The sequence below is a fragment of the Barbus barbus genome (assembly GCF_936440315.1).
Source record: "Barbus barbus genome assembly, chromosome: 13".
In the NCBI taxonomy this organism is placed as follows: Eukaryota; Metazoa; Chordata; class Actinopteri; order Cypriniformes; family Cyprinidae; genus Barbus; species Barbus barbus.
In genome coordinates, this window is record NC_136741.1 from 6,231,122 (window position 1) to 6,258,270 (window position 27,149).

General features: G+C 36.3%; 2 protein-coding genes across 5 annotated transcripts in view; one reads left to right on the forward strand and one right to left on the reverse strand.

The window, feature by feature from the left end:
• Positions 1-550: 550 nt before the first annotated feature.
• LOC306879094 (cyclin-dependent kinase 15) lies at positions 551-20,542 on the reverse strand. 3 transcript variants are annotated; one of them, XM_079431801.1, is made up of 16 exons: positions 20,455-20,542; positions 19,191-19,551; positions 13,657-13,688; positions 12,172-12,307; positions 10,349-10,486; positions 9,654-9,748; positions 8,632-8,711; positions 7,836-7,930; positions 7,682-7,744; positions 7,475-7,598; positions 7,269-7,389; positions 6,807-6,900; positions 6,636-6,699; positions 2,535-2,583; positions 2,202-2,344; positions 553-1,982 (listed from the first exon to the last, which is right to left on the reverse strand). In XM_079431801.1, the coding sequence occupies exons 3-16, from the start codon at positions 13,662-13,664 to the stop codon at positions 1,870-1,872; spliced, it is 1,323 nt and encodes a 440-aa protein (XP_079287927.1). In that variant the 5' UTR covers positions 13,665-13,688; positions 19,191-19,551; positions 20,455-20,542; the 3' UTR covers positions 553-1,869. The 3 variants fall into 3 exon arrangements, with proteins under 3 accessions (XP_079287926.1, XP_079287927.1, XP_079287928.1); XM_079431802.1 differs by lacking the exon at positions 12,172-12,307 and having other exon boundaries at positions 565-1,982; positions 20,455-20,522; XM_079431800.1 differs by lacking the exons at positions 13,657-13,688; positions 19,191-19,551; positions 20,455-20,542 and having other exon boundaries at positions 551-1,982; positions 12,172-12,397.
• A 24-nt stretch (positions 20,543-20,566) lies between these two features.
• LOC306879563 (alsin-like) overlaps positions 20,567-27,149 on the forward strand; it is a 30,248-nt gene continuing 23,665 nt past the window's right edge. Inside the window, exons 1-7 of one of the 2 annotated variants that reach the window (XM_079432598.1) lie at positions 20,621-20,744; positions 21,427-21,531; positions 21,647-21,795; positions 23,776-24,297; positions 24,379-24,827; positions 26,594-26,770; positions 26,950-27,097. In XM_079432598.1, coding sequence (XP_079288724.1) covers positions 21,515-21,531; positions 21,647-21,795; positions 23,776-24,297; positions 24,379-24,827; positions 26,594-26,770; positions 26,950-27,097 — 1,462 coding nt within the window. In that variant the 5' untranslated portion in view covers positions 20,621-20,744; positions 21,427-21,514. Of the gene's footprint in view, positions 20,745-21,426; positions 21,532-21,646; positions 21,796-23,775; positions 24,828-26,593; positions 26,771-26,949; positions 27,098-27,149 lie in introns of both variants that reach the window. The other variant, XM_079432597.1, reaches the window with a different exon arrangement.

Genomic DNA, 27,149 nt, shown 5'->3' on the forward strand with positions numbered 1-27,149 from the left:
TGTGTGCGTGTGTGTAAAGCCCTTCAGGTTGAAATGAAATTCGATCTCTTGAGAGCTTGTTGGTACATTGTGTTGCCCCTTCAGTGGTTTAATAACGAGACAGGAAGTTCTACCCTCCGCACCATCTTCATACAACAAAACCCCAGAAGTTACGCAACTCACCTGATCCCTCCCAATAAAAAGTACTCCTCTCTTGTCCTAACTTTTTTTTTTCTTAACAGTATCTCGTCACTTGTTCCAAATCCCTTTCTTTGTAGTCCCTCCATCTGGATTGTGTTTAATGGATGGTTAACATAGTGGTTGAAGAACCGGAACATTCATTATGTATCATCGATTTCAGATTCAGCCATAAAAACAAAACTCTGTCAGGCGGTATCTTGTTATCTAAATGGGCTGTAATTGGCCAAAAAAATAAAAAATATATATATATGTATCTTTTTTTGACCCTCCATTCTATGATCTATGGAATGATAAGGTTTTATAGATCTACCCATAAACCTGAAGAGAAACCTGTACAACCCCACTAAATCTAAAGACAGACAATTATTTACTGGAGTCATTTTTACCATATTTATTCAGAAGTCAAAACACAGTTGGATTGTATACAATTGTATGAACACATACCCAGATTTCACAGTATTGCATTATGTTGAAGTGTGTGGAAGAACTCAGGCACATCCATATATGAGATCAGCATTTAGTGACTGGCAATGTGATTATTTCTATTTTGTTCCTAACTTTTTTTTTTTTAATGTTGATGACCAATATTGCTGTAGATCTCTCCTTTAGAACACTGACTGAGAAGCAGCACTTTGAATCTCAACATCATATCCACACTGCTACTATGTAAAAAATGTAAAGATACAGAAACTATTAATTATGAACTTGATACAAACAGAGCTAAAATCAGTTCTGAACATGTTTCGACACAGTGGCCATCAGCGTACAGGAGAAATATGAGTATAAGCTGTACAAAAACAGGTAATTTCAGGTGAGACTCTCTCCAGGTGTGTTTTATGAATGCATACAAGTCATTTTTTTTCACCTGCACACTACACAATAGAGCTTTGAAATATTAGTAGGTATATTCTTCCACATATTTTCATATCATATTCCCAAATCATCTCTCTCGCACACTCTTCTCTTTTCTGTGCAAAATATACAAAAACTAAAATACATATAAAATTATTAAGTGCATTTAAACTTATTCACAATGAAAGTGTGCTGTAAACAGTCTTTGGACATCAGTTTGCAGAGAGGCAGGAAAGCAGATGTATGTGATCCTCTCTCAATGAATATGATGCTATCCAAATTATTTTGCAACGTAGAAGCTATTTTCTGTGAATATGTGAGACTTCCGATTCATTAGCTGCTCCAACTAGAAGAATAAGAAAAAGCAGTAAATGGTAAACTATTTGTGCAACAAACTGGTGTGTTTATGATTATGATAATAAATTAAAATAACGTGATAACAAACACCAGTTTGCAACATCAAGCAGCATAAAGGACACTGGAAGCCTCACACATTCAAGTTACGAATAGATGCACCCACTCCTATGTTAAAAAATAAGGCTGATATGGATCTCAAAATATAGAATGTATATGAAATACAGTGGTGAAATCAGCTTTGACTTGGATCGTCATGATCAACCATAAAACTTTTTTTAGGTAACACTGGTCCAAATTGAAAAAACACAAATCTTCTGAAAGAGAATCTGATGTTCTTTCAGAAATATATTTGATTAAGCTGATTAAGATCTGAATAAACAACATACAAACTGACCGGCATGCTGCAACAGGGTCACGTTTACTCATGCTGGTGTGTTTTTGGTTTTACAAGCACACCAACTATTTACAATGGCGAGACTTTCACCAGCACTTGGCCAGCGGAGCAAGAGGTGATTTCATTCGTCTGCTGGGGCTGAAGATATCCCTCGCTTCCGTCTCTAACCTCACACCCGGCACTTTAAAGATGGACACAGCTGACGGAGAAAGAGAGAAGGTTAGAGAGACAGGAGGAAAAAGACGTTTCTAAGATTGCACAATCTCTTTTCATCTTGATTCGGCGTTGAAAAGGTTGCCAGTTTTGACAGTAACTAAGAGGGATTTAACTTTGATCTAGTCTGTAACGGGACCGGATTAACCTTTGAAGCTGGAATTGCGTGCATTCCGCTCATATAGTGAAATTCTCCAGCACTTACTGTCCCTTAGATGCATTAACGGAGGTGGAAGAGTGTTGAAATATGGGTGTAGCAATGCATCCTGGGCTGAAATCCTGTCCTTTGGATTCATCATCAGCATCTGCTGGGCCAGATCCTCCGTCTTATAGGGTAACTGAGCGAGTCTAAGCCAATGTACACACACATATACACACACACACACACACACACACAGAGCTATGGGTCAGACATCCATTAGAGGTGGGGGTGGAGGAAGGGAGATGAGGACCGCTATACAAAAACCCTTCTGTTCCCACTCGGAGCCAAAACGCACACACATATGCACACGAGCATGCACGCATGAACTGGTCTTACCTTTTCCAGACATCTCGAAATTGCTGGGGCTTGCAGGGCAGGAACCACTCTACAAGAACACAAAGAGACCTCTTTTAGTTAAAAGACCACCAGAACATCCAGCTCTGATCAGGTATCTTCACTCAGTGCACGTTAAGACAATGAGCCACGAGACAATCTATGAAAGCCTTCATCATTTACTATTCCTTGTGTTGTTCCAAACTTGTATCTTCTGTGGAGCACAAAAAGAGATATTTGGCAGAATGTTCACGCTGTTCTCTTACCTTTTAAGGGCTGTAAAGGTCACTTTTAAAGTGTTTTTGTCATTTTTTGGAGATGACAGCCCATGGTCGATGTATGCTTTTGATATGGAAAACAGCAGCATGAACATTCTGATGAATTGCTTCTTTTGTACAGTGTAACCAAAACTTAAAAATAGTCCAATTTAGTTCATTGAAATAAAATATAAAAATAATAAAATGTTGCCTTGGCAACTAACTGAAATAAAATAAGTTGAAGTACTAAAATGACTAAAACTAAAATTAAAAAATTAAAGCTACACACACACGTGCATACTGTACGTATATATGTATATAGGCAAGTAACTGACAAAGTTACTAAAACTACAATAAAAAATTACAGCTACACACTTATATAATTAAAAATAATAAAATGTTGCCTTGGCAACTAACTGAAATAAAATAAGTTGAAGTACTAAAATGACTAAAACTAAAATTAAAAAATTAAAGCTACACACACACACGTGCATACTGTACGTATATATGTATATAGGCAAGTAACTGACAAAGTTACTAAAACTACAATAAAAAATTACAGCTACACACTTATATAATTATACAGTATATATAAAACTAATACAATGACAACATTTAAATGAAAAAATTAAAATATGACAAATAAAAGCTAAAAATGTAAATAAATTGAATGTAAACAATTAAGTTTTTATATATATTTACTGTAGAAAATTTACAAAATATCTTCATGGAACATGATCTTTACTTAATATCGTAATGATTTTTGGCATAAAAGAAAAATCAATAATTTTGACCTATACAATGTATTTTTGGCTATTGCTACAAATATACCCCAGCGACTGGTTTTGTGCTCCAGGGTCACATATGATATAAAGTGTTTCTTATATTGTCTTTGTCCTATTGTTTATAATTTGCATCTTTGTTCTTATTTTTAATAACAAAGATAGTATAAAAAACATAAATAACAATATTGTGATATATATCATCATGAAATAAAATTACTCATGTTGTGAAATGTCATATTACCCACCCCTATATAATTGTATAGAAATAATACTATAATAACGGTTTTTGTTTGAGACAGTGACATAGAATTTCCATTTTTGGGTAAACTACTACATTTTTGAACATCCAAAGAAAAATTCTAACCATATAAAAGTAAAAATGCTATAAAGATGGTTTGAAGAAGCTTTATTATGCGTGTTCTTGTGTCAGTTTCAGTGGTCACGGGCCACCCGGTCATTCTTGGCTGAAACCTGAGGCCACACTTACGCTTCAGCACACCTGGATATACCTCAGAGACCACAGCGGGTTCAGGTAGCTTCTGTCCAACACACAGTACACACACACACACACACACACACACACACAGAGCAGCCTGGGGCTTGGGTAAACCCAGATTCATGGAGAAACACAGCAGGCAAGGCCTGCCAGCAGTTTACCTACCACACACACCATCTCCATCAGTACCCACACACTCTAAATGAGGCATATTTCCCAAAGCCACCTCACATTGCTCATTTGTGCACCTGTGTAACGAGTCTGCACTTTATTTCCAGGACTGCAATGGAAAGACATCAACCCCCTTCCTGCATGAGTGTGTGAAGGTGTGTGTTTGTGTCTGACTCGAAGGTGTCAAGTCAACTCATGGCCAACACAACCGTTAACAGAACACCTATACACACAAAATGATTTATACTGGAAACACAGCTTCAGCACAACTCTGTGAATTTGCTCTAGCCATTTTCTGTTTGTATGACTGCATGTTATTAAAACGACAGGCCCTTGGCAACAAGTTTACACCCACACATTGCCAAGCACACACACAGTGCATACAGACGACGGTGTCTATGTGTCATTCTAATTCTAAATTTATGGGTACATGCGTATTTACTAGATGTTTAAAAATAACATGAATTTGCAAAACTGTAAAAAGTCAGCATGTGCGTGACTTTCTTTCACGCAACACAAAATGATAAATTTACATGGAAGAAACTTGATATTTTGGTGCATAATACACCTTATCTTATCTTTTACAACACAAAAGTAAGCAATTTTCATGTGCGAGACTTATGATTTATTAGCTCCTATAGGTAAATAACAGTATATTGTTTATACAATAATAAATTAAATTAAATTTAAAATATAACAAATACCAGTTTGCAACATCAAACAGCATAATGAACTGTTTTTGTACATTCAATATACTAATGGAAGTCTTTTTAACTGTTTTAGTCTTTTTTTTAAATAAATAACAGGAGAATAGCATATTATTGCATTGTATATGTTATAGCTGATAACATATAAATGGCCAATATCAAAAATCTATACATTCTGTCGAAATATATTATAATTAAAACATAAAAAACCCTAAATTTTAAATGATACAAGTTAATATTAAGGATTATCTTTATGTGAGCGTCGTGGCAAAAAAAAAAAAAAAAAAAAAATTGTGGGCATGCACAAATAAAAAGTCTGTTAAATACCCAATATATATAAATAAAACATATCTACCAATACCAAGATATAATTTTTATTCCTAAAAACTCTGGTTCTTGTATTGGATATGTTATAGCTGATAATATATAAATGGCTGATATTAAAAATCTATACATATTAAAAATCTATGTCCAAATATATTATAATTAACCCCCCCCCCCCCCCCCCCCCCCAAATAAATAAATAAATAAATAAAATAAAAAACTAAAACCCATAATTTTACATTTTACAAGTGAATTTTAAAGATTAACTTTATGTGAGCATTAGTGGCAAATATAGTATAAATTAATAAAAAAAAAGAAAAGGAAATGGGCATGTACACGTAATTGTCTGCTATATATCCAATATCTACCAATATGGTACCAAGATATAGTTTTTATTCCTCAAAACTCTGGTTCTCAAACGGGGCCTTAGCAAACTTCAAGGAGGCCCAAGATGACTTTAAAATAATTTAAAATAATATAAAACAAGCATAAAAATATGCTAAACAAACAAACAAGATATTCTTTACCTTAATACCCAATAACTTATTTCCCTCTTTTAAACAGGGTTAAAATCTTACAACTCCATTGGCATTTTTATAATTAATTTACATTTTTTCTAGTTCCAAGATCTAACCTTTTCTATCAGACAGAAATTGAGTAAAAACTTTTTTTTAAATCCTTATCCAGTAAATCATGAACAACTGGAAAGGTAATGGGGCCTTTGAATGTTGTTGTTGTCATTGAGAAGTCTTAGAGTCCAAATGTTTGAGAACCACTGCCCTAAAAGGAACCATAAAAACTGCCTGTATGATTTGCGGCTATATTTAAAATCTTTAGAGACCATATGAGATGAGGCATGCAAAAATGAATGGCTTTGATGAATTGCATGATGCATCTGCATTTGGCAAGTCTAAATTCGTGCATGTGTGAATGAGATTTGAGAGCTATGATTTAGGGGAAGATTATCAATGAATAACATCATAATTCAAAACATATTTTGTGTCCCACAGAAGGAAGTAAGTCATACAGATTTGGAACAAATGATGACAGAATTCCATTTTTAGGGGGACTAACCTTTTAAGAACATATTTCTTTTTAATCTAACCCCTAAAATTACTTTAATTGCTATAACATAATTTTGTTTTGTCAATTTTATTCAATTTAAATTAAATTATTCCTTTGACTTAAATAAAACCATTTAATTTAGATGTTCACACATTAAGTCCATTTTTATGTAACTAACACAGACGCATGCATTTAACGACTGAGACAAATCTGTGCTGAGGCAGGAAATCACCTCTCATAGCGGACACATCTGTGAGATTACAGTACAGAGACAGATGAAAGAAGGATTTTGCACACACCTGGTTTATAGTTTGGCAGATCACTGACACCTGGCCAGCTCTCCTCGGTCGGGACCCCGAGGACCTCAGAAGGAAAGAAGAGGAGAGATGAATAACGAGGAGAGGAGGATAAATACATGGATAGAAGAGAAGTCTCACACAATTCTAGTACATTCTCACAAACAGACTCACAGCCCAAATCTTCAGCAGCTGCTCAAAGACATCAGCCACTCCAGGAAACGCTGGTGACCCCTGTAGCATCTCGATAAAAATGCAGCCGGCTCCCCTAAAAATCAATATATATACATATCTGTCAGACCAGGCCTGCAGCTGAAATGTGGGCGGACCAAAACTGAGTGTTGGGTTATAGTTGATTTTCATTTCAGTTACAACATACCATTTTAATATGCAATAGATTATCAAAATTAAACACAATGAACATAATATGCGAATTCACTTCTCTTTCTCATCATCTTGCGCTTGAAAAGTTTAAAATCATTTGAATGCTTAAACTGACAAGACTGGCAAAAAGCATTAAGCTGAAGGAGGAAATGTTCAAAATGTGGAAATTGTTGCTCGCCTGTTGCTCTTACTATTATGAATCTTTCTAAGAGGAATGAATATGTTTGCGCGTGTGTGTGTACAAGGACTCACCAGATGTCCAGGGCTGTGGAGTAATCAGTGGAGCCCATGAGAACATCTGGTGGGCGGTACCATAAAGTCACAACCTCGGCTGAGTATGTTTGGCACGGTATGGACTTAGATCGGGCCAGACCTGAAGGAATAAGAGGCCAATCATGGTTTAGAATGCATGATAGAGCATATTAGTAAGCATGTAATGTTTGCATAAGTGAAACTACCAAAATCGGCTAATTTGAGCTCCCCCAAATAACTGATGAGCAAATTCTGAGGTTTGAGGTCTCGATGCAGAATTCTTCTACTGTGAATGTAAGACAATCCTCGCAGCAACTGAAACATGAAGAGCTGAAGAAACAGACTTAGCGTGAGAAAGCCGGCTCATTATTTCTGTCCTTGTGTATTTTTTACGCAGTCATGTGTTTGTTTACCCTGATGTTGTACGAGTGAAGTCCACCAGGATGCTGAATCATGTATTGAGCCAAATCGGTTTGCTGAGAGGGAAAGAGATGTAAAATATGACTGACATATCGACAAAATAAACAAAATAATCTTGGAAGGTGATTACCAGAGTCTAAGACTCACCACATACTCAAAGACAAAGGTGAGAGATTCTCGCGTGTGGATGATGTCGTGAAGCAAGACGATGTTGGCATGTTTAAGGCCCTTTAACAAGGAGGCTGGGAGTAATCACAAAATAAACCGACATACGGCTTTAACAAGTGCAATACAATCACATATCTAGTCTTGCTCACCAAGGCAGATTTGTTTTCCCCATTAAAAATACATAAAAAACAGTACTATTGTGAAATATTATTACAATTTCTAATTTTCTTTAAAATGCAATTTTTTTTGCAGCCGTTACTCCAGTCTTCAATGTCACATGATTATTCAGAAATCATTCTAATATGCTGATTTGGTGCTCAGGAAGCATTACTTAATATTATCAAGACTAAATATAGTGGTTTTTCAAGGTTCAAAATAACAGAATTTATTTGAAATATAAATCTTTTGTATAATTATAAATGTCTTTGCTGTTATTTTTTGTAAATTAAATGTGTCCAAGCTGAATAAAAGTATTAATTTGAAAAAAAAAAAAAAAAAAAAAAAAAAATTCTGACCCCAAACGTTTGAGCGATAGTATGTCAGAACAGACATATAACATCTAAAAATTAAAAATATGAACATAAGTAAAAAGTTATTAATGAACAACTCCACTATTCATATTTTAATGACATACGTCTATATGTGATATACACTTCTTGAATATATACTTCACTGAGAAAAAGTGGTATTCTAGGTAACGGACAATCTAGAATACCCCTCATCCCTTTGTGTGTGTATAAGCTTCTTGGCTGTGTGTGTTGTGCTGTTGCAGTACCTTCTCTAATAGCTGTGAATGGAATTCCTTCCTCAGTTTTCATGTGAATCACCTTTAAAGCCACAAGATGACCATTTATCCTGTCACAAACACAGAACAACTTCAGCATAATCCACAAACATGCATCTGAAAACAGTTTATCTGACCTCTGCTTTCTGGAGAATAAACATCACAAGCTCTCCCTTTTAAAGACATTATGCAATCAAATGTGGAGTTTTGACTATTGGCTAGTTTATTCCTGACAAATTAAACTTGTAGAAAATACACTTTTAAAAGTCTTTCTCTTCTATCTTTTTGAAATCAAATGACACCTGCCTTGGACTAGCAATAGCACATAGCAAATCATAATTCATCTCTGTAAATGAAAGCCTATTGGCTATTTAAAACTAAGGGGCAAGCCCTTTGATGTGTCCCACGCACCCCAGCTTCCTGTTTCAATAGGAAATAATGCAACACAAAAAAGAAATCTGCAATTTTATGAGTCTTGGAAAGCCTATCATTTGAATCGTGTGGTGGTGTTTAGTAGTGGTTAAATTTATGATGCCATTTATGGAAACTAAACTAAGTTTAAGTGGAGTAACATTGTTCCTTTAACCACATAAATAAGCAAAAATGTTACTTAATGTAAAGCTTTCTGTCCTAAGACAGCTGCACAGAGATGTGTGGGAGCTGTTTCTTATTACAAAACATTGGTTGTTGTACAACAACATCAAACTGCCTCTCAGTGTAAGCCTCAGGCGGGTATACATATGTTGTAGGATAAGCTTATAAAATGAATCCATGTAAAACAAGCTGCCATAGAAGAACTCAAGGAATGCCTACAGGGAGGCAATGAAAAGAATCATTTGCTGTCTATTATACAGAAGTACAAAGCCACAGGGTGGTGTATCTGAATAACGTGCTTGCTAACTGAATACTGCCATAAAACATTCATCTTGCCTCTGTATACATGTCTCCCTATTGAGTTCTATGAATTATACTGTTTTGAGTGTGTCTATGAGTATCGGCATATGACTACTAACCTACTAATTCCTTTGTACACTGTGGCATATGTGCCCTCTCCAAGTTTCTCAAGATTTAGATAAGATGTTGCATTCCCAAACTGCAGGCCAGTTTTCTGTGGATGAAATGCACACGCTGTTATTTCGCCGGCCAAGCAACTTGAAATTAACGAAAGGTAGCTATTATAGACCTCTTTGGTGTAGCCACCATACATTCTAAACCGAAAGCAATGAAACCAATAAAGTAAAGTAAAAAAAAAAAATCTGCAAACCAAACATGGTGCTTCCACTTACAAAGTGAGACAGCTGAGAAAATATAGCACAAAAGTATTTAACCCTGTAAAATAGTCAGAAAAATCTATTTTTGATAGATCAAGTTTTTATGGCTCATATTATAGTATGATATCTTTAGAATAAGGCGCTCATACTTGAGGAGGAAAAGTTTTATTCCGAGGTCCAAACTGAGCCAAAATATGCTATTTTGTGCAGATGCTATTTTATAAATTAGATTCAAATTTGCTAAAAGGCTTATAGGGTTAACATTACTTTATGTAAAAAAACTATGTGACAAATTGACAGTTTATAATAAGTCATGTATTGTAAATTGCTACTGTTAAAAGTAAGTTTCCTCAAGACTGTGCATTGTTTGTTTATCTCTGTGTATCTATGCTTAATCCTCTTGTTGTGTGTCTGAGTTGTATCTGTGTGTTCCTCACCCACTGGAACTCTTGCTGGAAGCTCTTTCCTCCCATAGGATCGCTGTTACTGCGGCCCCTCTGAACTCTGAGCCGTCGCACCTGCAGCGTGTGAAACCAGTGCGGCTGTGGTTTCTCCATCCCGTCCAGCTCACCCAGCTGAAAGCAGAGACAAAGACAGAAACACACCGGGATGGTGTGATCTATATCAGATACAGTGCGCGATGTTATTACACCTTGTTTCGCTGATACAGCCATCCTACTGTATCCATCACACCTGTCTGTGTGCATACAAGTGTGAACCGTGTCCTCATTTTCATGTGGCTTCAGGGTTTTAATTTGTACCAGCTCTGAATCCTAAAGTGCTTTACATGCTGATTAAATGATTTACATTTAAATGATTATATGTATGTACTGTATATATGTATGTACACATGTTTGTTTCTGTGAATTGTGGGGACAGTATTTGTCCATACTGACCAAATTATATTTTCTATCCCCTAAGCCTAAACCTACCCCTTACAGAAAACCTGTTTGCATTGTTACACTTTCAGATAAACATCATTTACTATTTTTAATCATTTTTTCCCCCTCGTGGGGACCGCAGGCCAGACCCCACAATGTCAAAAATTTCAGGTTTTACTAGCATAAACATAAACAAGTACACACACACACACACACATACACTCACTACTGTTTAAAGAAATTAAATTAAACAGATCAAAAGTAAAACATTTATAATGTTACAGAAGAGTTTTCTTTAAAATAAATGCTGTTATTTGACTTTTTATTCGTCAGTAAATCCTGAAAAACATTATTTCAGTTTCCACAAAAATTTTAAACAATAAGAAATGCTAAAATTGAAATAGAATATACTATAATAATAATAATAATAAAATGTACTAAAATAGAAATAATTAAATTTTTTTTAAATAATATTACACAATATTACTGTTTTTACTACATTTTCAATCAGATAAATGCAGCTTTGCTGAGCATGAGAGACTTTTTCTTGCTTTTTCTTTTTTTGTGGTACATTTTTGTGGTACACATAGACTTTCAAACTCATAATTGAGTGGTGATGTAGCTTCTATAAAAGCAAATTATGTTAACATTAAAAGAAAGAAAGAAAGAAAGAAAGAATGATAGGGCCTACAGCTACAGAATTTATTCTACAATCAAACGCTAAATTAATGTGAGAGCACCTTCAAACTGTGTAAAAAAACCTTTCAAAATCTCTGCCATTTTGTTTAATTTGATTAATTGAAATGATATTTTGGCAGGAACTATAGTTACCATGTTATATTTTTGTAAGGATATCAACAGCACACAATGATGTCAGAATGTCCTGACACAGAAGTCTCTTTTAGCTCTAATGTTCCCTATTTCTGTCTCCTTGCCTAAATTCTGTTCATTTGAGTGATTTCATCGCACACAGGGACAGCTGACACTCTCAGAAAGGACTTTGGAGTTGTACAGAATGTACTGTAACCAGACAATTATAACTTCAGATCATTTGGAGCTAAAATGGCTTCCCTTCAATCAAATGCATTACATTCGACTCTCAATACTGTCTTGGAAGCGACACAAGAACACTAAAATAGATAGAAATGCTAAAAATGTTTAACCCTTTAACACTACAGTAAATTAGAGACCCATATGATACAGTATTTAAAACCAGACCTATTTCTCAATGATATTACAAAGTTAGTGGCATTTTTATGAGACATTCTTCTATAATGTTACAAATGTCATTGTTATTGTAATTCAGCATGTAAGACATCATCATAGAGTGCTGTTTGATGTCAAACTCTCTCTCTCACACACACACACACACATCTGACCTCAGCGACTGGAAGGGAGGATACACTCCAAGTTTTTGATGGTTTTTCTTCCGTTTTCATTGATTCTTTTATCTCTTCCACTCTCATCTCAAACATTTCCTCTTTTTCTTCCCTTCTGACTTCATTTCTTTTATCTCTGCAACACCAACAACATCTCCTCAAACTCAAAGACGCCCAGACCCGCGTTCTCCACAGGAAATCCTCCATCTCCAAATATTCTCCTCTCTCACTCACTCTCACTATCTCTGATTAAGCTGTTTAAATCATATGACTTGCATGGGAAAGTGTGTGTGTGTGTGTCTACAGGCCTGGTCTTATGACTCCATCTCCCATCCATGAGAGCCAAACACAAACAGCCATGTTATATTTGCTAAGGGGAACAAATGCATCCATTCAACTGAAGGAGAGAAAGGCATGATGGGACGGACAGTGAGAAATGGTGATTGTGAGAGAGAAATAAGTGAACGAGAGAATAAAAGAATGTAAGTGTGAGAGAGAATTTATAATGCTTGCAGCTATATGGCAGTTTTCAGAACTGGTGAATTACTCTGTTCACACAATATGGTCTCATCTGTGTCTAAGATGGGCTGTTCTTGACTGGCTAAAATCTTTGGCTAAAATCTTATTTTGCACTCACATTCTTATTAGGTTATATTACATAAACTACCATTCAAATGTTTTGTATCAGTAAGTAAGAGAACATAAGTGTTCGGTTCCACAAGGCTGCATTTGTTTGATCAAAAATCTACAGTAAAAAACTAATTGAGACTATATGTCTTATATATATGATAGATAGATATGTGTCAGTATGTATGTTTTCACATGCTCTGGTGAGTCTGGTCATTTCTTGCAGGCTACTGGGGTTGCTGGAATGTAATAGGAGAGAGAGAAATAGCATGATGGCTGTTTTCTCTATTCTTTATTGTCTCAGGCTATCTGGACTCTAAGTCCAGATGGGACATGCTTGATTGAGCCTGGAATAAGACACCAATTACTGACAGGAGGGACAAATGTCGTGCGCTGCTGTGCTGCCTCTCTCTCTAAGAAAATACTAGATTACTATTTATTGAATTCTGTGCTGTATATACTGTATACTGCAAGATTATATGTAAAACAACATATTTTGCAATAGTAGTATTTTTTAAAAGTAACATGCTGCACTGTTGTCACGACTCACGTTCATCAAAATAATTTTTTTTATTGTGCTTGGATATAGGTCTATTGGCTCTGATGTATACTGCATATTTATTCCAAACGCAGCTTCTCTTTCTTTCCCCCAGTAGAGAGCAGTGCTGCATTCTTTTTCCTCAACTCGTTCTTTTACCTTTCCTATCTCTCTCTCTCTTTTTCACCCCCATTAGGGGGTAGTGCTGTATTTCTCTCTTCCACCTCCAGCTGTCATCTGTCCTGTCTCTGTGGGTGGAGGGATGTTTGTTTGTGCTTATAATATGTTGTGTATGTCATGTCAAAATCAAATGTTCTTACCTCCTCATACCCCAGATGTCTTTGTTTTAACCCTGTAAAACATAAAAGAGCAGTTTAGATGGACCACAACACTTAATATCCAGATATACAGTGTTCCATGCAGCACACTTTATGTGTGAGAAATGCTTTGACTGTTTGAAATGGTTTCATAAAGATATTTAAATAACTTTACAAAGGAAAGGGCCTGGATACACTGAAACAATTAACACTCTCTCTCTCTCTCTCTCTCTCTCTCTCTCTCTCTCTCTCTCTCTCTCTCTCTCGTACATGTAAGTTTATTAAATATAATGATATATTATAATCTTATGATATAATTATGAATTATATTATATTATATATGTTCACACAATAATATAACATATAATCTAAATATCTAAATTAAATATAAATTAAATAAAACATATAACATAAATACATAAATGAAACTAATTTAATGTATGCATTTGCTAAATAAATATATAACGTAAATATAAATTAAACAAAAACATTATAATAATATTATATATTTAATTATATTGAATACATTTACATGCATTACTCTCATTAAATATAACCGATTAATAAAATATAGTATTCATTGCAATACGCTTCATGTGTGATGAAAGGCTTTCGGTGTGTTTGTAATGTTTTATAATGATATTTATAAGAATTTTTTATAGGAAAAGCACTTGGATACAGTGAAAAATGAAAGCAATCCTACTACTATTATGTCAGATGTGTGTGTGTGTGTGTGTGTGTGTGTGTGTGTGCTTATCATACAAATAGTATGATTATAGATGTAATTACAGATATTAATTGCAGATGTAATTACATGCAGGATTTTTCAAGAAGTATAAATAAGTAAAAACATAAATATATCTAAATATAAAAATGTAAAACGTGCATGTACACACGTGCACTATATTAAATGATTAATGTTAGTACATACAGTAGTATTTAAAGACTATAACAAATATTTAAATTAAGTACAATATAAATATAATATACAATAATCATGACAGTAATTATATTGAATACACACTTTCTATTTGATAAATGAAAACGCTGAAAAGGCCAAGATGGAAGAACACATAATGCTTCAGAATTCTCAGTATGTAACTGTGTGTGTGTGTGTGTGTGTGTGTGGTACAGCAGGTACAAGGTGAGTCACGCTCAGTGTTTAAGCTCCTGGCGGGAGAGGCAAACAGGAGCAGGTGGTTATGTACAGGGGGGTCTGAGATTTACCCTTCACCTTGATTTCAATTTTAGTAGCAAATACAACACTAAACAGGATCAGAGAGAGAGGAACGGACAAAGAGTGGAAGAGAAAGACCCCACAATCACATTTCAGCTGATGGATGCTCTGTAAAACAGCGCTCAGCTATTAAAACACCCATTTCGGTGATGTATATTTGAAAAGTGTCTCTAAGAGGCGGAGTGCATCTGCTATGTACTGCGTGATTAGATATGTTCTGATGGTCAGTCACAATGAAATGAACTCTGTTTAGGCAAAAGATACAGGGAATATAAAAATAACCCATCTTCCTAAGTTTTAAGGCTCAGTGTGACTCCAGGAAGACAGTTCTGCCCTAAAACTGTCCAGTACCTTTTACCATGTCAAATACTATACAGAACCTCTCTGTTAAGAAGAAAGTTTTTTAAAAGAACTTTTCTTTAACACTAAAGTGATAAATCCCACTGCAGAATAAGTAGTTATTATGATTGTGATATACAAAGGATTTAATTAAAGGCTCTCGTTATAGTTGATTGCATTAATGTTGCTATAACTATATCCCATTAGATGATTGAATTACAAAGCCCTGTAAGTTGACCCAGAAGACTGTATGTCTCTGTTGGATCGTTCCAGATCTAATTTACTAAAATCTCTTTTTGGCACTGCTGCAGGTGTCACTCTGAGGAGCTCTGCTGTCAGCAGATTAGTGTCGTCCTTGACAGCGAAGAAAGGTCATCATCCAGATGACCAGTCACCATAACCAAAACCTGCCATGACACTAAGAGGTTGTAGGGAGTCCGTTTCACATTATGCATCAAATCAAAAATGCATTTACATACACGTCAAGGGAAGCATTATTACTAATACTTAAAGGAATAGTTCACCCAAAAATGAAAATGGCTTAAAATGTACTCACCCTCAAGCCATCCAAAATGTAGATGAGTTTGTTTCTTCATCAGAAAAGAGAAATTTAGCATTACATAACTTGCTCATCAATGGATCCTCTGCAGTGAATGGGTGCCATTAGAATGAGAGTCCAAACAGCTGATAAAACATCCAATCCAAGTAATCCACACCATCTCAGTCCATCTGTTAACATCTTGTGAAGTAAAAGCTGCTTGTTTGTGAGAAACAAATCCATCATTAAGGCATTTAAACTTTAAACCACTGCTTCTGGCTAAAATAGTTCATAATCTATCATAACACTTCCTCCAGTGAAGAGGTGCATACCTGAGTTCAAAATCCACCAACATATTGAACTGTTTTTGTTTGTAAACTGTGCTTGATCTGTGCATATTTCTCTGCGGATTCAGATAAAATGGCTTTTTCGCTGAAGAAAGCAATATTATGCAGAGGACTCATATTTTGGAATCAATGGTTTGAAGTTAAATATGTGTTAATAATAGATTTGGTTATTACAAACACACAGCTTCATGTGGATTTCTTGTGGAGTATTGTGATGTTTTTATCAGCTGTTTGGACTCTTACTCTGACGGCACCCATTCACTGCAGAGGATCCATTGGTGAGCATTTGATGTATTGGTGAGTTACTAGAAACCTGTTCTGATGAAGAAAAACACATTTACATCTTGGATGGCTTGATGGTGATTAAATATTTAGCAAATTTTTATTTTTTGTTGAAAATGTATATGCATTTCTTATGCACAAGTGTTATTGAAAAGTATGCCTCATATTATAAAATGTCAATCACACAGGTTACACGATGAAGATTATATTTTTGTTTGTCCTTGTGTGTCGACCAATGATCTCTGCTTTCTCTGTGTGTTTCTGCTTCCCCCCAAGCATTTTTTCTCTTCTCTCTGTCTGTCTACACAGATATTTATGAGTCAGGGTAAGGGAGGGCTAAGAGAGCTCATAACTCATGCTCAGATGCATCACGGCTTCCCGCTCTCTGTTTTCATTCTCTCATCCATCTCTACACTCCACTCTTTCTATCTCCGCACGAGTATCTTTCCTTATTCCATCAAGATCGTTCCCTCCTTCATCACCACTTGACATTCTTTCTTACTTTTCTGCATTCTGTTGCCAACTCTCCATGTTTTCCCTCCTTCTCTCTCTCTCTCGTTGCTGATCAGTATTCTGTGAGCAGTGTGTACAGCAGTAAGTGCCGTTTAGTATGTTGCCAGCCACCCATCACTCACAAAACAGACAAGTGCAGTGATTGGTTGGATGAAGGCCAAGAAACTCAGATAAACGAGTCAAGTTAAAGACCACAATAAATTTCTGTCAGCTTTGAGACCATCCATAAGCTAGGGTATTCAGAAACGTGGATTTAAAAACAAAGGCTTTCTCTACTGGGAAAACACACCAAAAATATTGATAATCTATTTTGCAGAGGAACATACAAATATATAAAACTTTCTGTTCAAAAATTTTCTCTTTACTGAAATTAAGAATTATCCTACTGTCTCTGATCAGCCAAAGCAAAAAGCAAATCATAAATTTAAAATATTAAATATTAAAAAAGTGACAAATCTTTTGATATAAGCCACCCCAATTTCCTGTTTCAACAGGAAAATGTCAACATAGGACTTTATCAAGCCATTTCATGGGGTCTTAAAACCAGACCATGATTATGAGTTCAGATTTTAAAAAATAAAAAATAAATAAAACACACCAAGAGAAGAAACTGGCCCACAAAATTAAGGAAAATAATTACTGATTTCACACCAAGAAATGTGTAATTAATGTGCAAATAAACTTGCAGAAAAGTGTTTTTAAAGATTAACTAAAATCTAAAATAATCTAAATGTCAAAAATTGTAATAAATTAGCATGCACAATTAAATATCCAATATCATCCGATAATTATATACTGTATATAATACATAACAACCAAATGCATTTTCTTACATTCAGTTCTAAGAAAAATTCAGCCTTGTTGACTGCTCACAAGACAGTAATGGGCTATTTTCGTAGATGGTGAGGAAAACACATGTCCAGAAACAGCCATTGACAGATTTACCACTAGTGCGATATACTTAAAGTCAATGACTTTTCCTAGTGCCTGCTTTTTTTCACACATAACACACAGTTTTCTTCGCCTCCTGCCTCTCAAGAGATGGACACAGATGCTGTTGCAAGCTGTTTTCCTCTCACCTACAGGAACCTGTCCTTCCCTCCTCCATCACAACAAAAGCTCACTTCTGCCATGCAGAAAACCAGGGATGAAATCTTTGCTGTGTTTTGCATCCACAGGTCAAGCAGAATCCTCTCTGTTCTGCTACAAGGATACACGGGCTATTTGTCTTCCAGTGCACTTTGACAATGACGTGCTTAGACACAACTATCTGTTGGTTTCCTCTGCTATGGTTTAGTTACATACCCTGCTGAAAAAAAATCTCAATGCAGCCTTGGGAGGATAAGATGGTTTAATTTTGGTTCTTCTACCAGTGTTATTTGAATATTATTTATATACTCTTTCAGTTTTTTTTGTTTTTTTTTTTATAATTTGAATTAGCTTTTATTTTCATATTTTATTTTTGTTATGTGCTTTTGACATTTTAATTGAAAAAACAAAAACAAAAATATTACTATTTGATAAGATGGTCTGTTTTGGTTGTTCTACCATTAAATAATTTAATAGCTTTTATTTTCATATTTTATTTTTGTTATGTGCTTCTGACATTTTTCTTTTTAAATATTACTGTTTATTTAAGTTAAGTTTTAGTTATTTCTTTCGTATTTAGTTAATATTTACATTGCATTTTATTTCAGCTTTATTTCAATTACCAAAAACGCTTTTAATAGTTTTAGTTTTAGTTAACGATAATAACTTTGTTTTCAACCAGACATTTGTCAACTGACCAGATAAACTAGCTTAAACCAGCTCAGACCACCTTAGACTGGTTTAAACTGGGGGGGTTTTCCAGGAGGGTATGGTCGCTTTAGAAATTGAAACAGATGTCAGAAACTGTTTCAAAGACAATCAAACCAACAAATTTGCTAGTACCTTCTCACATTAAATTTACTATAAGCAACAGTGTATGTTCAATTGCATACAGCTGATCCAAGAAATGCAAATTAGCACAAATACAAAGAATATTATCTGAAATGAACTAATTATGCTATTTTAGGCACAAATGAGAATGCAATTGTAGCCATTATATGCAGCTCAGAGTGCATGCATGAATCAAGTTATTTACAGTTTGAGAGATGCTGGGGATGAAGAAGATTGTTGTTTCATCTCTTTAATTATGCACTGTTTCTACTTCCCACGGTGATGAGACATTAACACACGTTATTAAGGACAGATTTTGAGACTGATTGCATATTCTTAGATAAAGCTGAAATGCACTTACCGAGACGCTGGAAAGCCTCAGAAGCTGCATGCCGGAGGTTCTGCATGCTGTCTGCGTCTTCTGATGGATCTTGATGGAACTAGTGTTGTTATGACAGGAGGCTCTCACTGTGACCTGGACATTTTGAATGTGGTACTGGACATCATCGCTGCCCCTTTATCCAGCATGTCATTCTCCTGCCACAGCACCCACGCTGACACAAGTTCCCTTCTCTGTCCTCCTACGATTACTCTGAGCTCTCCTCCTGTCTCTCTGTACCACTCTCTCTCTTTCTGTTGCTCTCCTGCCTCCTGCAGCTGCCACTGCCGCTTGTGTGGTCACAGGCCAATCAGAATTCTTCTGCAAACCACCATCCAATTGGCTGAAAAATAAAGAGAGGCAAGGAAATGCTGGTTTGTTTTGAAAGCTTGGTGCATCTAAAACACCCTGAGGGTGTAAGTGTGTGTGTGTATGTGAGAAAGAGAGCTGAGAAAAAACAGTAGAGATAAAGATATTTTTAAAACAAATGGTAGCACTCCTCTCCAAAAAGAATAAAAAGAAGGAATGACTAAATTAATAAATCGGTTTCTGACTGATAGGACATTTTAACCATAGCAAAACAAGGTAACACTTTATTTTAAGGTGTCCTTGTTACACGTTACATGTACTTACCATTTTAATAACAATTAATTATGCGTAATTACATGCAAGTACTAGTAACTTTAAGCCAAACCATAATCCTAGCCATAACCATACAGTAAGTATATGTAATTAATTCATATTTCTCAGTACATATATATATATATATAATTAATATATAGCTATAACGCAAAACAAATAGACAAATATACTATATAGTAGCCCAGTGATAGTGAATTTGCTTGTTTTTTAAAGTTGAAATGTATTAGTTGAAAACATTTTACTTTATTTGCATATAAAGCAAATCTCTGCGTGATTTGATAGTGTCAACATAAAAATTATTCGTATATATACTTTAATTAAAATTAAAATTATATATTTAATTAAAATTATGTTATACATATATACCCTAAATAACTATTAGGATATTTAGGGGGATAATCATGATCGCAGAATAAATCCCGACAGGATGAAATGTTGATTTGTAATAATTTTACTTGTAATTTAGCTTACTGCGTTCGCTAAGAAAATAGTTTAACGTTACATAGGCAACAATTGCTCAACGGCAAGGGCTGCATTTACTATCATTAATCTGCGATTCAATTTAAAGTTTATATGGACTACTAAATTAATATATTTAGCTTACCAGCTCAACATTTCTACCAGCCAACTAATTTCTCCTCTTCTACCTGCCGTAGTAGAAATAGCGAAAGCGTAAATACTCTTTCCTGTTTGTCCCTCCTGCTTCTCCGTCCGTTGAAGCGCTCACAACAGCACCATAACAACACACCCGATCATCATCATCATAATCATCACGAGCTTCGCTCTGCTGTATGTCTGCTCTCCTCACCGGCTTATTTTACATTTCTGATCAGGTGTTTTAAAAGCTGACAAGCTATATTAGGCCAAGAGTCATCCGCTTTCTGATATATCGAGGTAAGAATGAACGAAGCACCATAGTTATTAGCTTGAGTGATATTAAAGCAGCGAATAGAATGAAAATGAGAAATATTTCTGTCTTCTATCGACTGTATTGTGGTATTTTTCATTCAGCAGTTATTTAAGATGATCCCCACCTGTCGACGTGGATGTAAATCTAAATGTGTTGTGCTTTAATCTCATCAGACGTGTAGTTTCATATTAGATCATTATTAGATCGATAATGTAATCAATCAAAATATTGTATCTGATACGTCAACCATAATGTGTTTTCCTTTTGCTTAAATGCGTGTCATTTATTTATGACCAACTAAACCTGCTTGACAGCTTGTGCTTTAATTAACAACCCAGGAAAGGAGTTGTTAATATTCATTTTGGAAATATTAGACAGTATTCCAGATCTGTTGTTTATCAGTTCAGCTGATGATTTCATCACAGCTCTGGTCACCTTTGGCCCTGATCAGTGTGTGTACATGTGTGTTTACACTGTCAGTCTTTGTCAGGACTGTTGGCTTGACAAATTCTGGACTTTATCTCATTTACTTAAAAAGAAATGTAGCCTAGGTAGACAAATGCTCAGAATTACCTCACCTACTTTGTGACTGGTTCTATGAAGTATTGTCTCAGGGAAATTAGCTTAAACATACAAGTCACTGTCGAACCCTTTGTTGTCATTCAGAATCGGAAATCATTCATCACCTGTTCCCTCACTGGACACTCATTCGAAGTGGCAAACACAACAGCTGTGATATGGGGAATGTTTAGAGATGGAGCAGCAGATAAGGTGAGCGTGTTCAAAGACAGACTGCCAGCAATGTTGAACAATGCATCGTTTGTACACTTCTTAGTTTTTTTGTCTCATGACTTTTCTAAGAGTGTATTCATCACTGTGTTTGTAGTTGTGGTGAGGAGGACGGTTCTGGAGAGAGAGGACTTCTCCACACATGGAGGGGATATTCTTACAGCACCACACCAGAGAGGGTGCTGCTCTCTCGGCCGGTGCTCCAGGCTGCCCTGGGAGCTAGACATGGCGTTCTGCTAGTAGAGGGTAATATATTTATTATTCACACATGCAAATTTAGCTGGGAAACCCTGTAGAAGCAAAAAAAAAGTATTTGATGAGCCCTTTGTTAAGAGGTTAAAGTCAACATCAAAGTGGATGCAGTTTACATGGTTTTATTGTGCTTATTAAGTTATCGGTTGCAAAGAATTTTTTTTTTTTCTTTGTGATCTTTCATCAAAATCTAATAACATGATCTGCCTTTGAAATGCCTTGCCAAGCTGACATCATCAGCTTTGACAAGTCTTAGAAAAGCAACACAGTGATTTAAGAGGATAGGTCACCTGCATAAATAAATACTCATCGATTACTCACTCTCATGTCATTCCAAAACCTGGTTAACTTTAAATGACATTTTACATTTGCATTTTATTTTTAGGCAAACTATCCTAAAATAAAATTTGAGACGGGATCATTAATATTTGAATACATGGAGGTGTTCTCAAGGGTGAATGTGACCTGCAGCCTCCACAACATGATAAAAACATTTTCTTTTGTGTTGTTGGATATTTGTTTCACAAGAAAACTGCTGAAGATTTTTCATGTTCGTGTTCACAGTGATTTTCAAACTTTTTCACTGTTAAAACTGCCTCTATATAGACTTGTAGCCTCTATAAAGGCCGTTCACACCAAGAATGGTAACTATAATGATAACTATAACTAAAGTTTTAATAATTGTTCTAATTCTGTGAGATATGGAAGTCAACAACACAACTATAATGATAACTACACAGAGGAACAATATTGTTTCAGAATGATTTTTGTTGATGAATGATAAAAATGTTGACAGCCAATCAAAATCCACCTGTCTTTAAAACACGCAAGCGTTTAAGATGATCGATGACAAAACTGCAGCGTATACTCGTAACAAACAAATCTATGTGACCAACTTAAACCCAGTGATGGATTACGATTGAAATATGAATTCATCTGCAGGAATGTTGTTCCAAGAAGAAATTGTTGAATAAAGTTTTTTTTGTTGTTTATTTCTTTGTGCACAAAAAGTATTCTTGTAGCTTCATAACTTAATGGTTGAACCACTGATGTCACATGGACTATTTTAACCATGTCTTTACTACCTTTCTGGGCCTTGAACATGTCAGTTGTGTTGCTGTATATGCAGGGTTAGAAAGCACTCGGATTTCATCTAAAATATCTTAATTTGTGTTCCAAAGATGAACAAAGGTCTTAAGGATTTGGAATGACATGAGGGTGATTAATGACAGAATTTTCATCTTTGGGTGAACTATCCCTTCAAGGTATTTCTGCTGCAAGTATGACAAAGCAGCTTGTTTTTTAAACTTTTTTTATGAACAGAAACTAGGAGTTTAGAAATATTTAATTTAGGGCTGTGCAATTAATCGCATGCGATTGTCATGCGGGGCATTTAATACACAGAGCCATAGTTCACTGACAAGCTAGGCAATATCGCATTCATAATCGCGGACGAATCGCATTCGATTATGAACGCGAAATTGCCTAGCTTGTCAGGGAACTATGGCTCTGTGTGTATTAAATGCCGCTCCATTTGAAAGCAGGTGATGGAGATTTAGCTCTAATCACAGAACCGGCTTTACTGACGAGATGCGCATGACAATCGCATGCGATTAATTGCACAGCCCTAATTTAACTAAGTAGAATTCTTTTTGTGTTTCCAGAAGTGCAAGAATTGTAAATTCTTGAATAAAAACAATCATTATTGAGAGGGGAAAAAGAAATATGATTTTAATATACATCTTGATTCTGCGTTAATTAAGTTATATTATTTTAATATAATTAATTGAAATAATTAAGTCATCCCGTGGCCCACTTGGAAGTGTACTAATATCCCCTAGCTGGCACCGGCTCTTTGGTGGAAAACCACTGCTTTAAACAGAAGGTTGTGAAAAGACTATTGACTATTGTATCTTATACATTTTTCATTATTATTGCAATTCAGAAATGTCACAATTTGTGTACTCTATTTAGGGGGACATGTCTACAGCTTTGGCGAGCTGCAGTGGAAACAGAACCAAACATCATCAGTAGTGACTGAGCCCGTTTTGGAGGCGGTTCTTAGCGAACAACGTGTTGTTTTTGTGGCTGCTGGCTCCGCCCACAGTGGAGTTGTGACAGAAGATGGAGGAGTGCACATGTGGGGAGAAAATGCTCATGGCCAGTGTGGCCTATCAGGACTCTCTGTTATCCCTAACCCCACCCCTGTGGGTGTGCTCGACTCGGAGGCCATACCCCCTCAGACGGTGAAGATCTTGGAGGTGGCGTGTGGGGATCAGCACACTCTGGCTCTTTCAGCCAAGCATGAAGTCTGGGCTTGGGGAAGCGGGTGCCAGCTGGGCCTGAACACTTCAACGTTTCCTGTCTGGAAGCCACAGAAGGTAGAGCACCTTGCTGGAAGGCATGTGTTGCAGGTGGCCTGTGGAGCTGCTCACAGCCTGGTTCTGGTACGCTGTCTTCCCCCTCCACAAGAGCCTCGGAAACAAGACAAGTGCGGTCAGTGCAATCAACTGCTGTACATTATGACAGACAAAGAGGACCATGTTATTATCTCTGACGGCCATCACTGTCCACTAGGTGTTGACCTGGACAGCGCTGAGGCCAAGTCTGCATTAGAGGGCAGCTCAGATCAGAGCTCAAGTGGTAAGGAGGGCAAGAGCTCTCCTACAGAACCTGGCCCATCCATGCCTGCTCAGATCCCAAAATTACCTGCCTTCAGCACCAACCCTGAAATTGAAAGCACACCTGCCTCTGAACCCCAAAATCAGGTTCCTGTATCTAGCCAAGGATCTGTAGAACCAGCCATAGAAGACTCGGCAGAGCCTGAAGCTTCAGCCACAAATGGGGAGGTTTGTGTTGAAGCCTCAGAAGCCAGCACCCCTGAGCCGGACAGCTGTAGAGCAACAGGTGGGAAGTCCTCCCCATATCCCGATGAGCAGGCAGTGAAGGCCTACCTTAAGAGACTTTCTGATCATGCCCTGGAAGAGGACACCACCAAGACTCCCAGCACGCTTCATTCTGCTGAGGTTTGTCTTAAACACAATGTCCAGCAAGCATTTAGCTGATATATGAACACAAGATGTGTTAGATTTATATACATGAATTGTATCTTTTCTATATATTTAATTTGAACCTTTTCACTTTATTAAATTGTGTGATGATTATTTAAAAAAATAATTTAAGCCGCTGCATTTTGGACTATCTGTAGCTTGTTTATTGAAGATGCAGGACAACCACCTAGCAGTGCATTACAATAGTCCAGTCTAGAGGTCATGAATGCATGAACTAGCTTTTCTGCATCAGAAACAGGTAGCATGTTTCGAAGCTTGGCAATGTTTCTAAGATGGAAGAATGCTGTTTTTGTAACATGGGAAATATGATTTTTCAAAGGACAAGTTGCTGTCTAATATAATACCCAGATTTTTGACTTTTAGAGGACGTAACAGTGCATCCGTCTAGTTGGAAATTGTAATCCAAGAGATTCTGTGTACAGTTTTTTGGTCCAAAAAGTAATATCTCTGTCTTATCTGAATTTAATAGGAGGAAATTATTGGTCATCCAATCTTTTTACATTTTTTACACAATCTATTAGCTTAGATTGTTTTGAAGTTTCATCTGGTCTTGTTGAGATATATAGTTGAGTATCATCAGCATAACAATGAAAACTTATCCCGTATTTTCTAATAATATTACAAAGGGGCAACATGTATATTGAAAATAGCAGAGGACCTAGGACAGATACTTGTGGTACTCCATACCTGAAAAAGTGAAAGTGACATATGGCCAAGTATGGTGATACTCGGAATTCGTGCTCTGCATTTAAGCCTTCCAAAGTGCACACACACAGCAGTGAACACACACATACCATGAACACACACCCAGAGCAGTGGGCAGCCATTTCTGCTGCGGCGCCCGGGGAGCAGTTGGGGGTTCGGTGCCTTGCTCAAGGGCACCTCAGTCGTGGTATTGAGGGTGGAGAGAGCTCTGTACATTCACTCCCCCCCCCACCTACAATCCCTGCCGGCACGAGACTCGAACTCGCAACCTTTGGATTACGAGTCCGACTCTCTAACCATTAGGCCATAAGACTTGCTAAAAAGCTAGTTTTTCTTTCTGCAATTACTGTCATTACTCCATTTTTCAGTGTCACATGATCCTTCAGACATCATTTTAATATGCTGATTTGGTTCTGAAAAAACATTTCTTCTTCTTATTATTATTATTATTCCAGTTTAAAACAGTTGTGCTGCTTAATATTTTTGTGAAAACAAGTATAAATTATTTCAATATTCCTTTTTGGTTTTGTAACATTATAAACACATTTACTCTCATTTTGAATCAATTTAATGCATTTTTGCCTAAAAAATAAAAATCTTACTGACCCCAAACATGGAACAGCAGTGTATGCTATGAGAACTGAATTTATTTATTTATTTTTTTAGCATTTTTATTTATTTAGATGAAATATTTAATGCATCTTCGCAGAATAAAGGTATAATTAATGAAAAACTTACTGACCCCATACTTTTAAACAGTAGTGTAAATATTTATGTATCTATATCCAAATTTAATATAAACAGTTAACTGTTAGCACATTAACATTCTAAAACCCTGTTTGAGAAGTTGACAACTTCACCTGCAACAAATATTATAGTTAAAAATATCTAGATTTTTGTTTTAGTTAAAATCACTATCCTGCCATCACTATCCAACTATTCCAAGCCATCATATATCAAACTGTTTAATTGCTTCTAAATGCACAATTCTAGTTCTCATATCTTTCGTATCATAGCTCTCCAGTGACTGTGCTGATTGTTTCACCTCTGACCCCTTGATCCCGGTCGCCCAGTCTGTGACTCCAATGGGTTCCGCGTTGAACAACTTGATGGTGTCCTGTGCCTCTGCAGTGGGGGAACGTGTAGTGTCCACATATGAAGCTCTCTCTCTGAGAAAAGTGATTGGTTACTGGGTAAGTGTATTGTTCCATTTTTATACTGTATGTTTACATGTTTGTTACATTTTCTTAAACATCAAACCAATACATTTTCTATACACTACTGTCATTTTCACATTTTTATTGGCACTTTTATTGGGAAGAAACATAACAATCCAGCTGTGATGTGTTTGACCAAATTTTTTGTGCTCCAGGTTCCAGGAGAGGGCCGTGAGCGAGTTGAGGAGAGACTCCGTCAGGAGGAGCCCATGCAGGGTAAGAAAAGCTCCAGCCTGGGGGACATCCGAGAGGAGGAGGCGGAGCTCAGCCGTCGCCTGTCCTTGCCTGGCCTGCTCTCTCAGGGTACACATGCTCTCCTTCTCTTACACCCAGTGTACCGTCTTCGTAAGTCCGC